General features: G+C 45.1%; 2 protein-coding genes across 3 annotated transcripts in view; one reads left to right on the forward strand and one right to left on the reverse strand.

The window, feature by feature from the left end:
- LOC311126240 (activating signal cointegrator 1 complex subunit 1-like) overlaps positions 1 to 12,478 on the reverse strand; it is a 40,262-nt gene extending 27,784 nt beyond the window's left edge. The window contains exons 1-9 of one of the 2 annotated variants that reach the window (XM_084200258.1): positions 12,248 to 12,478; positions 11,843 to 11,948; positions 9,597 to 9,694; positions 8,910 to 9,088; positions 7,900 to 8,033; positions 7,425 to 7,544; positions 7,036 to 7,160; positions 2,634 to 2,701; positions 880 to 1,329 (exon numbers count right to left, since the gene is read on the reverse strand). In XM_084200258.1, the coding sequence (XP_084056384.1) occupies positions 1,294 to 1,329; positions 2,634 to 2,701; positions 7,036 to 7,160; positions 7,425 to 7,544; positions 7,900 to 8,033; positions 8,910 to 9,088; positions 9,597 to 9,694; positions 11,843 to 11,948; positions 12,248 to 12,368 (987 nt within the window). In that variant the 5' untranslated portion in view covers positions 12,369 to 12,478 and the 3' untranslated portion in view covers positions 880 to 1,293. Of the gene's footprint in view, positions 1 to 879; positions 1,330 to 2,633; positions 2,702 to 7,035; positions 7,161 to 7,424; positions 7,545 to 7,899; positions 8,034 to 8,909; positions 9,089 to 9,596; positions 9,695 to 11,842; positions 11,949 to 12,247 lie in introns of those variants that run through there. The other variant, XM_084200257.1, reaches the window with a different exon arrangement.
- A 96-nt stretch (positions 12,479 to 12,574) lies between these two features.
- On the forward strand, positions 12,575 to 16,386 carry LOC311126241 (anaphase-promoting complex subunit 16). Its single transcript, XM_084200259.1, has 4 exons — positions 12,575 to 12,665; positions 13,001 to 13,147; positions 15,128 to 15,202; positions 15,470 to 16,386. Exons 2-4 carry the CDS (start codon positions 13,006 to 13,008, stop codon positions 15,577 to 15,579), a joined length of 327 nt encoding a protein of 108 aa, XP_084056385.1. The 5' UTR covers positions 12,575 to 12,665; positions 13,001 to 13,005; the 3' UTR covers positions 15,580 to 16,386.
- The last annotated feature ends 1,654 nt before the right edge of the window (positions 16,387 to 18,040 follow it).

An 18,040-nucleotide genomic window follows, 5' to 3' on the forward strand; every position in this document is an offset into this window, starting at 1 on the left:
GCTCTACCAAATGAGCTACAGAGGATTCACAAAGGTGAATCTGAACCAGGTTTCACTCTAGGATTTTTCCTGTGCTTAGCTCTATTCCGTTTCTTTTTATCATAAAAAAAAAACTCCCTAGTCGTTGCCGATGACAACCATACCCATAACATGATGCAGCCACCACCATGCTTGAAAATATGAAGAGTGGTACTCAGGGATGTGTTGTGTTGGATTTGCCCCAAACATAACGATTTGTATTCAGGACAAAAAGTTAATTTCTATCCACATTTTTTTCAGTTTTACTTTATTGCCTTGTCGCAAACAGCATGCATGTTTTGGAACATTTTTTATTTTATACAGGTTTCCTTCTTTTCACGCTGTCAACTAGGTTAGTATTGTGGAGTAACTACAAAGTTGATCCATCCTCAGTTTTCTCCTATGTCATTTTTTTTTTTTGCACAGCCATTAAACTCTGTAACTGTTTTAAAGTCACCATTGGCCTCATGGTGAAATCCCTGAGCAGTTTCCTTCCTCTCCAGCAACTGAGTTAGGAAGGAAGCCTGTATCTTTTTAGTGACTGGGTGTATTGATACACCATCCAAAGTGTAATGAATAACTTCACCATGCTCAAAGAGATATTCAATGTATATCTACCAATAGGTGCCCTTCTTTGCGAGGCATTGGAAAACCTCCCTGGTCTTTGTGGTTGAATCTGTGTTTGAAATTCACTGCTCGACTGAGGGACCTTACAGATAATTGTATGTGTGGGTTACAGAGACGAGGTAGTCATTTAAAAATCATGTAAAACACTATTATTGCACAGAGAGTGAGTCCATGCAACTTATTATGTGACTTGTTTAGCACATTTTTTATCCTGAAGTTAAGGCTTGCCATAATAAAGGGGTTGAATACTTTATTGACTCAAGACATTTCAGCGTTTCATTTTTAATTAATTCGTAAACATTTATAAAAACATAATTCCACTTTGACATTATGGGGTATTGTGTGTATACCAGGGTCAAAAAAAAATCTCAATTGAATCCATTTTAAATTCAGACTGTACACACAACAAAACATGGATAAAGTCAACAGGTGTGAATACTTTGTGAAGACGCTGTACTGTACTGATCATTGGACCCAATGAGGAAATGGAGGCTGATTCTCACTAACAACATTCATAACATTCTAAATTCTTAGGTCTAATGAAAAGTAATTGATATTTTCAGGTATGGTTGGTTGGAGGGATCAAATCCAGTGTATTGGGTTGGCTGGGACTTTAGGGTGTCTGTCAGGAATATATTTCAAGTCCAATCAACACTCTATTCCAGTGTTTCTTAAATCATGGTCCTGGGGATCCAAAGGGTTTGATGATAAGCCGATCAGTGGAATCAGGTGTGTAGTGCTAGGGCAAAAATGTAATTGTGTACCCCGTTGGGTCCCCAAGGGCCAGTTTTTCTAAAGTGATCTGGATTTCGCCTACCGGATAGGATTTAAAGCATAGAAATGGAATGAACAGTCACCATGCAAGTCAATTATTCAATAGTTCTATTCATTCTAAGCATTTAATCCTATCCCATAGGCTAACTCCAGATAGATAGATCACTTTAGAAAAACTGGGCCCAGGACTAGAGCACTGCTCTATTCAGACAGACCGCACCAGGAATATACTTTTGTAGTTCTAATGTTTCACCACCAGATGGCAGCTGATCCACGTAGAACAGAGCCAGAGGTATTGTTGCACCACCTACCTGACTGGCTACCATCTTACTGACTGAATGAACTGGCTACCATCTTACTGACTGAATGAACTGGCTACCATCTTACTGACTGAATGAACTGGCTACCATCTTACTGACTGAATGAACTGGCTACCATCTTACTGACTGAATGAACTGGCTACCATCTTACTGACTGAATGAACTGGCTACCATCTTACTGACTGAATGAACTGGCTACCATCTTACTGACTGAATGAACTGGCTACCATCTTACTGACTGAATGAACTGGCTACCATCTTACTGACTGAATGAACTGGCTACCATCTTACTGACTGAATGAACTGGCTACCATCTTACTGACTGAATGAACTGGCTACCATCTTACTGACTGAATGAACTGGCTACCATCTTGCTGACTGAATGAACTGGCTACCATCTTGCTGACTGAATGAACTGGCTACCATCTTGCTGACTGAATGAACTGGCTACCATCTTACTGACTGAATGAACTGGCTACCATCTTGCTGACTGAATGAACTGGCTACCATCTTACTGACTGAATGAACTGGCTACCATCTTACTGACTGAATGAACTGGCTACCATCTTGCTGACTGAATGAGTGTGCTAAATAAATCTCAGTGAGTGAGTGAGTGTGCTAAATCTTACTGTATTATGTAAACCCGGAAGGCTTAATGTTTTCCTGGAATGTTCCTATTCCTTCTGTGAATAATCGTTCCACACAAAATATTATGGGTGTAACTAACTAATAAAGCCAAGAGTAAAGATAACCAACAAAAATATACTGTTGCTCAATATAGGAGAGAAATGATCTCCTATGAGACAGACCTAAGGTTGTATTGTTGTACAGACAATAGACTCAGGTGAAGGTACCACCAGGATGTTTATTTGTTTGGTGTGTTTGACCTCTTACCTTTAATATGTTCCTGGCATCGAAGGCCTCCCGCTCCTTCATGTTTTGCCTTCCTCCTGTGGCTTCGGCTAGAAAACACAAAAAGCACCGTGGGTAAACCCTGAGCACCGTGGGTAAACCCTGAGCACTGTGGGTAAACCCTGAGCACCGTGGGTAAACCCTGAGCACCGTGGGTAAACCCTGAGCACCGTGGGTAAACCCTGAGCACCGTGGGTAAACCCTGAGCACCGTGGGTAAACCCTGAGCACCGTGGGTAAACCCTGAGCACCGTGGGTAAACCCTGAGCACCGTGGGTAAACCCTGAGCACCGTGGGTAAACCCTGAGCACCGTATAGGTAAACCCTGAGCACCGTGGGTAAACCCTGAGCACCGTGGGTAAACCCTGAGCACCGTGGGTAAACCCTGAGCACCGTGGGTAAACCCTGAGCACCGTGGGTAAACCCTGAGCACCGTGGGTAAACCCTGAGCACCGTGGGTAAACCCTGAGCACTGTGGGTAAACTCTGATACTGAGAGCGTTGTCGTTTCTAAAAGGACGTATTTGGGTGTTTTTGGAGCCTGTGTTCATGTTTTATCTGTGCCTCTGCAGAACGAGCAGCAGGAAGTTCATCACTGGTGGGGTCTGGTTCTCAAAACCCAGTGGACACCTATAACATGTCATTTACATCCTAAATACACATTTGATTAACAAAAAGGTAAACTTGTCCTTTGACCCTAATGCACAAAACACTTACCTATTGTAATAGGTGGACAACCCTATTTATATAGTGGAGTTTACCCTCAACCACACTGCTTATTACAACACACTGTTCAAACCAGGTGGATCTCACTATGAACTGTACTGGGAGATATGATTCTAAATGAGCCTCTCTCTGAAAAACACTAAATAAATGACAGCCTCACCACCACCACCTTTATTTGTCAATGACCCTGTCTAAATCTAATAGCTGTGATTCTAACATAATGCTGACCATTCATCTGGTATGCAGCAGTGACGGAACTAAAAGACTGCATTCTGAGCAATTCCACTAGTCAACAACAAGAGCAGAACCAACAGCAGCCTTCCCTCACTCTCTCTTTGGCCACAGCTCTGTTTGTGTGCAACAGGGCAGAGTGTTTTCCAACAGCAGTGACAAGGGGTTTCATTCAGTTGGCCGTGGATCAAGTCCAGCCCTAGTTCTTTCAAGCATGAGTTTACACAGGGCTGGCCAGAGACAGGCCAACAACACAAGGCTGGCCAGCTGAGAGACTGGCCAACAACACAGGACAAAGGGGGGGGTCTGGCCAACAACACAGGACAAAGGGAGGAGTCTGGCCAACAACACAGGACAAAGGGAGAATTGGCCAACAACACAGGACAAAGGGAGGGGTCTGGCCAACAACACAGGATAAAGAGAGGGGTCGGTCCAACAACACAGGACAAAGGGAGGGGTCAGTCCAACAACACAGGACAAAGGGAGGGGTCGGTCCAACAACACAGGACAAAGGGAGGGGTCGGTCCAACAACACAGGACAAAGGGAGGGGTCGGTCCAACAACACAGGACAAAGGGAGAATTGGCCAACAACACAGGACAAAGGGAGAATTGGCCAACAACACAGGACAAAGGGAGGGGTCTGTCCAACAACACAGGAAAAAGGGAGGGGTCGGTCCAACAACACAGGACAAAGGGAGAATTGGCCAACAACACAGGACAAAGGGAGGGGTCGGTCCAACAACACAGGACAAAGGGAGAATTGGCCAACAACACAGGACAAAGGGAGGGGTCTGTCCAACAACACAGGATAAAGAGAGGGGTCTGTCCAACAACACAGGACAAAGGGAGATCTGGCCAACAACACAGGACAAAGGGAGGGGTCTGTCCAACAACACAGGACAAAGGGAGGAGTCTGGCCAACAACACAGGATAAAGGGAGGGGTCGGTCCAACAACACAGGATAAAGGGAGGGGTCGGTCCAACAACACAGGACAAAGGGAGGGGTCGGTCCAACAACACAGGACAAAGGGAGAATTGGCCAACAACACAGGACAAAGGGAGGGGTCTGTCCAACAACACAGGATAAAGAGAGGGGTCTGTCCAACAACACAGGACAAAGGGAGATCTGGCCAACAACACAGGACAAAGGGAGGAGTCTGGCCAACAACACAGGATAAAGGGAGGGGTCGGTCCAACAACACAGGACAAAGGGAGGGTTCGGTCCAACAACACAGGATAAAGGGAGGGGTCGGTCCAAGAGCGTCCACTAAAACTCTGTACCACTTTAGGAACAGAGACTGTTCAAATCTAGGGAATGCCATTGTTGTTGTTGTTGTCGCTACATCCGTGTTGTTGACATGGGGGTAGTGTGTTTCACTAATGCCTTTATGCTGACTGACTCCGTGTCCAGTGACTGACTTAAAGCCCATCTTTATGCTGACTGACTCCGTGTCCAGTGACTGACTTAAAGCCCATCTTTATGCTGACTGACTCCGTGTCCAGTGACTGACTTAAAGCCCATCTTTATGCTGACTGACTCAGTGCCCAGTGACTGACTTAAAGCCCATCTTTATGCTGACTGACTCCGTGTCCAGTGACTGACTTAAAGCCCATCTTTATGCTGACTGACTCCGTGTCCAGTGACTCTGACTTAAAGCCCATCTTTATGCTGACTGACTCCGTGTCCAGTGACTCTGACTTAAAGCCCATCTTTATGCTGACTGACTCCGTGTCCAGTGACTGACTTAAAGCCCATCTTTATGCTGACTGACTCCGTGTCCAGTGACTCTGACTTAAAGCCCATCTTTATGCTGACTGACTCCGTGTCCAGTGACTCTGACTTAAAGCCCATCTTTATGCTGACTGACTCCGTGTCCAGTGACTCTGACTTAAAGCCCATCTTTATGCTGACTGACTCCGTGTCCAGTGACTCTGACTTAAAGCCCATCTTTATGCTGACTGACTCCGTGTCCAGTGACTCTGACTTAAAGCCCATCTTTATGCTGACTGACTCCGTGCCCAGTGACTCTGACTTAAAGCCCATCTTTATGCTGACTGACTCAGTGCCCAGTGACTGACTTAAAGCCCATCTTTATGCTGACTGACTCAGTGCCCAGTGACTCTGACTTAAAGCCCATCTTTATGCTGACTGACTCCGTGTCCAGTGACTCTGACTTAAAGCCCATCTTTATGCTGACTGACTCCGTGTCCAGTGACTCTGACTTAAAGCCCATCTTTATGCTGACTGACTCCGTGTCCAGTGACTCTGACTTAAAGCCCATCTTTATGCTGACTGACTCAGTGCCCAGTGACTGACTTAAAGCCCATCTTCATGCTGACTGACTCCGTGTCCAGTGACTCTGACTTAAAGCCCATCTTTATGCTGACTGACTCAGTGCCCAGTGACTGACTTAAAGCCCATCTTCATGCTGACTGACTCAGTGCCCAGTGACTGACAAATCCCATCTTTATGCTGACTGACTCAGTGTCCAGTGACTGACTTAAAGCCCATCTTTATGCTGACTGACTCAGTGCCCAGTGACTCTGACTTAAAGCCCATCTTTATGCTGACTGACTCAGTGCCCAGTGACTCTGACTTAAAGCCCATCTTTATGCTGACTGACTCAGTGTCCAGTGACTCTGACTTAAAGCCCATCTTTATGCTGACTGACTCAGTGCCCAGTGACTCTGACTTAAAGCCCATCTTTATGCTGACTGACTCAGTGCCCAGTGACTCTGACTTAAAGCCCATCTTTATGCTGACTGACTCAGTGTCCAGTGACTCTGACTTAAAGCCCATCTTTATGCTGACTGACTCAGTGCCCAGTGACTCTGACTTAAAGCCCATCTTTATGCTGACTGACTCAGTGCCCAGTGACTCTGACTTAAAGCCCATCTTTATGCTGACTGACTCCGTGTCCAGTGACTGACTTAAAGCCCATCTTTATGCTGACTGACTCAGTGCCCAGTGACTCTGACTTAAAGCCCATCTTTATGCTGACTGACTCAGTGTCCAGTGACTCTGACTTAAAGCCCATCTTTATGCTGACTGACTCCGTTCCGTGTCCAGTGACTCCAACTTAAAGCCCATCTTTATGCTGACTGACTCCGTGTCCAGTGACTCTGACTTAAAGCCCATCTTTATGCTGACTGACTCCGTGTCCAGTGACTCTGACTTAAAGCCCATCTTTATGCTGACTGACTCAGTGCCCAGTGACTCTGACTTAAATGATTAGGAGGTTACTATGGGTCAGTTCAGACAGTGGAAAGCCTGCTTTAAGAGAACACTGACACTTATTCTGCATTTTCTTTTCAAGTATGTGCGTGTACTCTAGTAATTGTCCTTGTTTTCAGGCTGAAGCTCCAAAACACATCAGGTGAACACACATCAGTGATGGCCATAGACAAAACCACCTTCTTCTTCCTACCTGAAGCAACCTTCCTGAACAGAGTGTTCATGACTGTGCCGTGCAGTTTCACTCTGTCCCATTCTCTGACCATCAGCCCTGAGGAAACAAAGTGGTCCACCAGCCGCTCCACAATGGCCTGCAGCCTGCACAACAGACAGTCAACACAAGAGTTAGTTGTTCTTACCTGAGAAGCAACACTCTCACACTATTGACATACTAATGATCAACATCATTTGAATGCACTAATTGTATATCGCTCAATCTGTCATAAAAAAAAGGTAAACTGTAAATATAATAATAATAATACTAATAATACTACACAGAATTTATATAGCACTTTTCAAGGAGCGGTAAAAGAAAGGAAAACAAGGGTATCCAACCCTCAAGAGAAGTAACCAAACTCTTACTTATCCGAGCCGTCTTTCACGTGGACCTTGGCGTACAGGACATCCACCATCGCTGGGTCATCGTTCATGTACTCAATCCCTGTCACCTCCAGCGGGAGAGGCTTCCCTTCTGTGATGGTCCTGAAACATAACATGACATAACATAATGTGTATTACATGACAGAACATAACATGACACAACATGACATGATGTGTGTTACATGACATACATAACATGACATAACATGACATAACATGACATACATAACATACATAACATAATGTGTGTTTCTGGCACCAAGTCTTTATACAATCCCTACAATTATCCAGGGTCATATTCATTCAGAAACGCGACAGAAAACGATTTAAAACGGAAAAAACGAAAATGAGCATTTCTTATTGGACGTCTAGATAGGGATAGTCCCTCCCTGTTTCAGTCCGTTTTCTCCTGTTTGATTCCTAATGAACATGACCCAGTTATCAGTCAGATACCTACTTGATAAAGTCCTCACAGTGCTGGAGTTGTTCACATGCTCTGGTCACTTCCAGGTCGTTCAGCAGAGCCAGGGTGCCGACTGTTAGATGGAGTTTAGCAGGGTTCTGGAAGATGCTTCCATCTACTCCGTGGTCCTTAACAAGAGAGGAGAGGAGAGAGACCTGAGATGTGTATTTATTATGGATCCCCATTAGTTCCTGCCAAGGCAGCAGCTACTCTTCCTGGGGTTTATTATGGATCCCCATTAGTTCCTGCCAAGGCAGCAGCTACTCTTCCTGGGGTTTATTATGGATCCCCATTAGTTCCTGCCAAGGCAGCAGCTACTCTTCCTGGGGTTTATTATGGATCCCCATTAGTTCCCGCCAAGGCAGCAGCTACTCTTCCTGGGGTTTATTATGGATCCCCATTAGTTCCTGCCAAGGCAGCAGCTACTCTTCCTGGGGTCCAGCAAAATTAAGGCAGTTATACATTTAAAAAAAACATTACAATACATTCATAATAGATTTCACAACATATTAAGTGTGTTCCCTCAGGCCTCTACTCTACTACCACATATCTATAACATAAAATCCATGTGTATAGTGTGTGTAGTGTGTGTAGTGTGTGTAGTGTGTATAGTGTGTATAGTGTGTATAGTGTGTATAGTGTGTGTAGTGTGTATAGTGTGTATAGTGTGTGTAGTGTGTGTAGTGTGTGTAGTGTGTATAGTGTGTGTAGTGTGTGTAGTGTGTGTAGTGTGTATAGTGTGTGTAGTGTGTATAGTGTGTGTAGTGTGTGTAGTGTGTATGTTATCGTGTGTTTGTAGGCATGTGTCTATGTTTGTGTTGCTTCACAGTCCCCGCTGTTCCATAAGGTGTATTTGAACTGACCGCACAGAGAAATGCTGTCGGGTGAAGTTGCCCCTAGACACTGATCTTAGGTCCGTTTTGCGCACAAGCACACACACACACACACACACACACACACACACACACACACACACACACACACACACACACACTCTTCCTTACCTGAGAACACTGCTCCAACACCTCCTCTTTAAACCTCAGGAATCCGTCCTGAACTTGAGGGTGGTTCAGAGCAAACGACAGGAAGTGGGTGAACGGTTGCTTCCTGCGAAAGCTCTCCACCAGGAGCTCGACACGAGTCACGGCAGAGGACACCGCGGCCTTCTGGGAGCCAGTGATCACTAGCACAATGTGAGACCGTTATTGTGTGATTGTAATGTGAGACTTTTATTTTGATATCCCATTATTCTAGCCCTTGGGAGAAGAGGTTCATGGATAATGCTTCAGTCTTGAGTTTGGAGTGGTTGCAGGACACACGTTCTTGGCTCACTTTTATCACTAAACTCATTAATATGAGTTGACAGCAAATCACTGAAACCACCAGAGGTAGAGAAAGGAGAGTTTTGCTAGACTGGTCCCAGATCTGTTTGTGCTTGCATAGCCAACTCCAATAGTCATTGTCTTGTTATTCTGACCATAGGAGTTGGTGAGACAGGACAAACAGTCACAATATGGGACCAGGCTACAGTGTTGCACCATTATCTGTACTATGGACCTCTGGTTTGGGCTGGTCTCCTAGCTCTGGTCCAGGGCGTTACGTGCGGCTTGAGCCTTCTTCAAGAAGGCTGAATAAGGCTCAAGGCCTGGACCAGAGCTACTGGTCTCTCCGCTAATAAAAAGGCCACTTACCGATCTGCCCTTCCACTCCTTGTTTTGGAATGTTGATGGATGTCTTTGTGTCTGACTCTAGCCTTCTACGGGTCTCTCCTTTCCTTCCGATGATGTATCTGTTAACAACAACACACTTCTCTGGTTAGTACACCTTGGGTCTTAACCTTGATTTCAGTTGAAGATGTACACATAGGGCTACTGACCATAATAACACACACACACACACACACACACACACACACACACACACACACACACACACACACACACCTAATACATCAGAATGTTACCATGGTTACCCCATGGATATTCAGTCTGAAAGAAGTCTCTAGAAGCCAGAATGTTGAATACGATGATATGTAAATGTCCTTTACCGGTTGTCCGAGCTGTTGGTCCTTTTGACGATAGGAAGTGGAGATAGAATTCCCACAGGAAAGTATTATTAACCCAACTTTCTGGGGCGCTGGTCTGTATGGCTCTGTCAGCTTGTATTCTTGGTACACTGCATGGCCAAACGTATGTGGACACCTGCTCGTCGAACATCTCATTCCAAAATCATGGGCATTAATATGGAGTTGGTCCCCCCCCTTTGCTGCTATAACAGCCTCCACTCTTCTGGGAAGGCTTTCCACTAGATGTTGGAACATTGCTGCGGGGACTTGCTTTCATTCAGCCACAAGAGCATTAGTGAGGTCGGGCACTGATGTTGGGTGATTAGGCCTGGCTCGCAGTCGGCCTTCAAATTCATCCCAAAGGTGTTCAATGGGGTTGAGGTCAGAGATCTGTGCAGGCCAGTCAAGTTCTTACACACCGATGTCGACAAACCATTTCTGTATGGACCTCGCTTTGTGCACTTTGGCACTGTCATGCTGAAACAGGAAAGGGCCATCCCCAAACTGTTGCCACAAAGTTGGAAGCACAGAATCGTCTAGAATGTCATTGTATGCTGTAGCGTTAAGATTTCCCTTCACTGGAACCAAGGGGCCTAGCCCGAACCCTGAAAAACAGCCCCAGACCATTATTCCTCCTCCTCCACCAAACTTTACAGTTGGCACTATGCATTGGGGCAGGTAGCGTTCTCCTGGCTTTCGCCAAACCCTGATTAGTCCATCGGACTGCCAGATGGTGAAGCGTGATTCCTCACTCCAGAGAACGCATTTCCACTTCTCCAGAGTCCAATGGCGGCGAGTTTTACACCACTCCAGCCGCCGCTTGGCATTGCGCATGTTGATCTTAGGCTTGCTCGGCCATGGAAACCCGTTTCATGAAGCTCCCGACGAACAGTTCTTGTGCTGACGTTGCTTCCAGAGGCAGTTTGGAACTAGTGAGTGTTGCAACCGAGGACAGACGATTTTTACGCGATACGCACCTCAGCGGTCCCGTTCTGTGAGCTTGTGTGGCCTACCACTTCGCGGCTGAGCCGTTGTTGCTCCTAGATGTTTCCACTTCACAATAACAGCACTTACAGTTGACCAGGGCAGCTCTAGCAGGGCAGTAATTTGATGAACTGACTTGTTGAAAAGGTGGCATCCTATGACGGTGCCACGTTGAAAGTCACTGAGCTCTTCAGTACGGGCCATTCTACTGCCAATGTTTGTCTATGGAGATTGCATGGCGGTGTGCTCAATTATATACACCTGTCAGCAACGGGTGTGGCTGAAATAGCCGAATCCACTAATTTGAAGGGGTGTCCACATACTGTTGTAGATATAGTGTATGTGAAATGAGCCCGGGCAAAGTGTGTATGTATTTTCAATCTCCTGACGCATTGCACGTAGCCGAACATACCCAAACATTGTCAACCGAACCACATTTCCTCGCAATCAGCTGGAAGTGCTTGCGTCTTACTACAACAACAACAACAAAATCGGCAACGTTCGGTCTGTGGTTCGGATACGCTTGGCCATTGTTTACATATTGTGCAAAGTGTTTACGTTGCATGCGAATTGAGTCAGTATCGAAACTACAAACCGACAGAACCATATACAGACCAGCGTACTGAAAGTCAGGCTAAAAACACTTCCACGTGGACAACAGGTAAAGTAAGTCCAAATGAAGCTTATTCAACATTCTGACCTGTAATGGGACAGTTTGGAAATGTTGAGCCCACATGTTAGAGACGAGAGAGTAATGCAGTCATCGACTCATGATGTGAGTCCCAAATGGCACCCTATTCCCATAGGGCTCTGGTCAAAAGTAGTGCACTATATAGTGAATAGGGGTACCATTTAGGACGTATGGCCTACATGGTGTTAGTAACTCACTTGTAAAGAACACTTGGGACACCAATGGCACAGCGGAAACCTTTGTCAGTCTGTTCTATGGCGTGGCTGTCACAGAACTCTTGTTCTTCCTCAAACTGTTCACTTGCTAATCGAAACAACAAAATGTATTTGTGAGATTGGCAAGAAGATTTTGGCATTCCATTGTAGGTGCAGGGACAAATGAGATAGGAGATAGCTACATTTAGAGGAGACAAGCATCCCACAACACATTGTGGTGGTCAATTGGTCAGCTATAGCTATCTAGGTCTCAGTAGAATAAAGTCAATGATCTGGTAGTACAGTTTGTAGCTATCTTTCTTATCTAGCTAGCTAGCTATAGTTAGCTGGGGTTGTAAGGAGCTAGCACCACTGAGGTATAATGGCTAGCACTGAGGACCTAGCTACCTGGTGGTCCCACGTAGGAAGAGTCCTCCTCTTCCGCCTCTTCATACTGGTCTTCTTTGATGGTATTTCTTCTGTATATTCTTCCACTTATGTTGATCAATGATGGACGTAAGATTTCCATTGTAGCAGTTACCTTGAATAGTAAATAAAACGATATAAACTGTAGTGAATAGTAGCTGTCAGCTACGTGTAGGCGCTTAGGCTGTTTTGCGACATACGGCAGTTTGAAGTAAAGTAACCAGCTGATTCCGTAGTCGCTGATCTCTAAACAGCAGGGATAGACAGTCAACAAGTTAATGATGCGCCAATATCAACATTTTATTTATATATCGCCTAAACCGTAAAGCGGGGTTATTGTTGGGATAGCTAACCAGAAACAGAAACAAAAGTGAGCCTGCTGTCCTCTCCATCACCAGTGGTAGGTTTAGCACTTCAATAAGAATCTTATGTCGGATTTATTATGCGGAAAGTTTGCATTAGTATTAAATGCGCTATGCTTCATGTAGCTAGCTACCTTTGTCAGTTTATAATACATAACGTTGTTAGCCTTGTGTTGTTAGCCAACGTTAGCTAGCTAGCCATGCTAATGTATTGCTAAAGATTTGTATAACTTGTTCTATCTGTGCTAATGCTGCACAGCAAGCTACATTTAATTTGAAGAAATATTGCTACTCATTTGGGACTGTATTTATCCGCAATACACGACTCTGAACTTGGTGATCATTGATTTGTCGTTGTGTTCCTCTTCCTCAGTTGGAATGGCAGCCTCCTCCTCATCCTCCTCTGCCGGAGGGGTTAGTGGGAGCTCCGTGACTGGCTCTGGATTCAGCGCTTCAGAACTCATCCCCCCGCGTAAGGTCCTCTACACTTATCCCAAAGGAGCCGGGGAGATGATGGAAGGTAGGCTTTTAAATATTGGTTCAGAACGTTGCAAGAGACAGAACGTTGATGAGGATTCTTTGGAATTGTAGAAAACCTTGTCTGTTCTGTACATTCTACCTGCAACATTCTGAACGTGTTCTTGGCTCTGATTACAATAGTATTCTGCTCATATCCCATACACAGTGATGCTGTGTGTTTCAGCTAGATTCATGCTTCTGTCTGTCTGGTTAGCTAATGTACATGTATGTGGTTCTTTAATACAAGCCCCTTCTGTACGTCTGCCTAGCCACACTTCTCTTACAACTATTCTATCTGGCTTCAAGTCAAGTGTAGCTTGTCCCAATTTTACCCAGAAGATAAACAACGTGTCCCTGGAACTTTTTCACTGTTCCCTTAAAAACCTAGCTACCATGCGTCATAGTTGGATCTTCCTCCAGGAGGACGTGCGCTTCTAACAACGACAGGCAATGCTCTGCCCCAACAAGCATTGCCAGTGTGCCCCACTCAATCTGGCTTCAAGTCAAATGTAGTTAGTGATCCTTTGAATCATAGTTGGATCTTCATCCAACAGGACGTGCGTGGGTACCAGCGAGTAGTCAGTGCTCTGCCAATGGGTCAGCCCACAACACCCAGCACCAGTTTGTCACATCACACAAGAGGATCTGTTTGTTTGAACCCAAAGGGCCATCTGGCTCCTTACCCCTGCTTTGTGCGTACCAAATGACACCCTATTCCCTGCGTTGTGCACTACTTTTGACCAGAGCCTTATGGGCCAAAGTAGTACGCTATGTTGGGATAGGGTGCCCCTCCTTTGTTACCTCATAGACCCCAAATCAAACACGCTGTACTAATTAATATGTTAGTTTGGATCGTTGTGCTGGAAAGCACTGGGTGTTCCGAGGTCTAAGTGGGACAGCAGTGAAGCTGGTGGCCAGGGTTGGGGTTCTACTCCTCTTTGTTTTTGGGGTCCCTGTCCCTAATGGCACCCCTGTTCCCTACACCAGGGATCGTCAACTAGATTTCAGACGGGGGACGATTTTTGTTTTTACTTGAGTGGAAGGTCGGGGGGGAGCCTGAATATAATTACAAATCATTTGTAAGACTGCAAATTGACCGCAAGAAGCCCAAACAGATATAATATTTGACTAAAACATAATCATTTCAAACCTTGCTTACATTTATACTGTATATGATCAGATGTGTCTCTAATTTATGCATAAGAATACTTTAACAGAACAAAATTCACCTGCAGCTGATTTCCTGGTGTTTTTAGTCTTTTGGCCATCAATGAAAATTCACCAAATAATAAAATCACCTGCGGGCCAAATTCGGTCCGTGGGCCGCCAGTTGGAGAACATAGCCCTACATAGGGCTCTGATATCATATGGCCATGGTCAACAGTAGTGCCCTATCTAGGGAATAGGGTGCCAGTTGGAGAACATAGCCCTACATAGGGCTCTGATATCATATGGCCATGGTCAACAGTAGTGCCCTATCTAGGGAATAGGGTGCCAGTTGGAGAACATAGCCCTACATAAGGCCCTAATATCATATGGCCAAGGTCAACAGTAGTGCACTATCTAGGGAATAGGGTGCCATTTTGTGTTCTAGTTGATTATCTGGGGTAGTCTTTGTTTCCAGTTTTTTGTTTCCAGTTTTTTTTTTCCAACTTTTCAATCATAGAAACTGAATGGTGGCACATGTTGGCATTATGTCAGGAGTTAAATCATGTTTTAGCTAACTCCTGTACTTACTCAGTAATTACGCCCGGCGGATTAGGTATTAAATAGTTTGTACCACAATACATTATATAATAGATCTATAGCCTAATAGTTTATAGATCGTGTGTGAGTAAAAATACAAATTTCTGTTCTTCTTCTTTAGCCTATTTAAGGGCTAACTTGTGTTGACTACCACTACAGCATTTTGTAAATGTGATAGTTCCTGAAAGCGTAACAGTAGTTGATGTGATATTGAACATGGACTCTGTGTCTTCAGATGGCTCAGACAGATTTCTGTGTGAGTCTGTATTCAGCTACCAGGTGGCATCAACACTGAAACAGGTGAAGCATGGTAAGTCCATCTCTCTTAATTCAATTATTTTATTGCAATTGTCTTTTGAAAAATACCTACGGCTGTGCCCCAAATAGCACCCTATTCCCTATATATAGTGAACTACATTCGACCAGCGCCCTGTGGGCCTGGTCAAAAGTAGTCCACTGTATAGGGAATAGGGTGCTATTTGGGATGCATTTGTTGTTTAGGGAAAGGTACTCTGGTAAGGGATACAAAATACGCAATACTTGATATAACAGCATATTTCACTGATTTTGTTTTTAGATCAACAGGTATCTAGAATGGAGAAACTGGCCAGTTTGGTTGAAGAGCTGGAAGCAGATGAGTGGCGTTACAAACCAATCGAACAGCTTTTGGGATTTACTCCATCTTAAAGTTTAAATAAAGACCTGCTCAGTAGCCACTAGCTAGTTACCACTGGAGGAACGTAGTGGCTGCAGAAGACTACTTTATTTCCAACACATTTGTTTATTGTCATTTATTTGTCATTCTCACAGGGAAGGATGTTCCTGCCTGGCATTCTCTGTTACATTAGAAATTGGCCAATGTTTAGCTCTGGTCCAGGTCGTGGTTAGTGCTAGCACTGGACCAGAGCTAGCCAATGTTTAGCTCTGGTCCAGGTCGTGGTTAGTGCTAGCACTGTACCAGAGCTAGCCAATGTTTAGCTCTGGTCCAGGTCGTGGTTAGTGCTAGCACTGGACCAGAGCTAGCCAATGTTTAGCTCTGGTCCAGGTCGTGGTTAGTGCTAGCACTGGACCAGAGCTAGCCAATGTTTAGCTCTGGTCCAGGTCGTGGTTAGTGCTAGCACTGGACCAGAGCTAGCCAATGTTTAGCTCTGGTCCAGGTCGTGGTTAGTGCTAGCACTGGACCAGAGCTAGCCAATGTTTAGCTCTGGTCCAGGTCGTGGTTAGTGCTAGCACTGGACCAGAGCTAGCCAATGTTTAGCTCTGGTCCAGGTCGTGGTTAGTGCTAGCACTGGACCAGAGCTAGCCAATGTTGTGACCTAAAAACCTTTATCACAGCTATTCATTATTCATTGAGTAATTAATCATGCCATAGTGGGAAAATTAATGATTTTAAGATGGAATCATCTTTGTATGTATTAAAATGAAAGCATGACGTACTTACTTTGTACTTGGGTTACCATTTATTAAATATTTAAATTAAAATATACATAATCATTTGTCTTGAAGTTATTTACCATTTATAGCCTGTAATGAAATTATTGCAATGGATTATTGATCACCCAGTTGAAAACAATAGAACCAGGCTAATTGTATTACTCCACTGTAAATACCACGGTCAATGGGAATCCGGGGCGACCCAGTAACATACTGCAGCAACAGCCAAGGGTTGATATTCCACACACACTCTAAAGTGTGAACAGGCTGATGTTCTGAATGACAGTACTAGTATATCAATGGGTCTATGCCCTCACAGCTGCTCTCAATAAGCACACACACATACACACACACACACACAAACACACACATACACACACACACACACACACACACACACACACACACACACAATAACATCAGTCAGTCAGTCAGTCAGTCAGTCACCAAAAGACAGGGGAAATAATTAATTAAATAGGTTTTGTTAATTAAATCACCACCATTCTTGGGTCAGTGGCTATCTACACTACCAGGCTGTAGATGTTCTGTCTACACTACCGGGGCTGTAGATGTTCTGTCTAGACTACCGGGGCTGTAGATGTTCTGTCTAGACTACCGGGGCTGTAGATGTTCTGTCTAGACTACCGGGGCTGTAGATGTTCTGTCTAGACTACCAGGCTGTAGATGTTCTGTCTACATTACCGGGGCTGTAGATGTTCTGTCTACACTACCGGGGCTGTAGATGTTCTGTCTAGACTACCGGGGCTGTAGATGTTCTGTCTAGACTACCAGGGCTGTAGATGTTCTGTCTACACTACCGGGGCTGTAGATGTTCTGTCTAGACTACCGGGGCTGTAGATGTTCTGTCTAGACTACCGGGGCTGTAGATGTTCTGTCTAGACTACCGGGGCTGTAGATGTTCTGTCTAGACTACCGGGGCTGTAGATGTTCTGTCTAGACTACCAGGCTGTAGATGTTCTGTCTACATTACCGGGGCTGTAGATGTTCTGTCTACACTACCGGGGCTGTAGATGTTCTGTCTAGACTACCGGGGCTGTAGATGTTCTGTCTAGACTACCGGGGCTGTAGATGTTCTGTCTACACTACCGGGGCTGTAGATGTTCTGTCTACACTACCGGGGCTGTAGATGTTCTGTCTACACTACCGGGGCTGTAGATGTTCTGTCTACACTACCGGGGCTGTAGATGTTCTGTCTACACTACCGGGGCTGTAGATGTTCTGTCTAGACTACCAGGCTGTAGATGTTCTGTCTAGACTACCGGGGCTGTAGATGTTCTGTCTACACTACCGGGGCTGTAGATGTTCTGTCTAGACTACCGGGGCTGTAGATGTTCTGTCTACACTACCGGGGCTGTAGATGTTCTGTCTAGACTACCGGGGCTGTAGATGTTCTGTCTAGACTACCGGGGCTGTAGATGTTCTGTCTAGACTACCGGGGCTGTAGATGTTCTGTCTACACTACCGGGGATGTAGATGTTCTGTCTACACTACCGGGGCTGTAGATGTTCTGTCTACACTACCGGGGCTGTAGATGTTCTGTCTACACTACCGGGGCTGTAGATGTTCTGTCTACATTACCGGGGCTGTAGATGTTCTGTCTACACTACCGGGGCTGTAGATGTTCTGTCTACACTACCGGGGCTGTAGATGTTCTGTCTACATTACCGGGGCTGTAGATGTTCTGTCTACAGTC

This window comes from Coregonus lavaretus (assembly GCF_964263955.1).
Source record: "Coregonus lavaretus genome assembly, contig: HAP1_SCAFFOLD_355, whole genome shotgun sequence".
NCBI lineage: Eukaryota > Metazoa > Chordata > Actinopteri > Salmoniformes > Salmonidae > Coregonus > Coregonus lavaretus.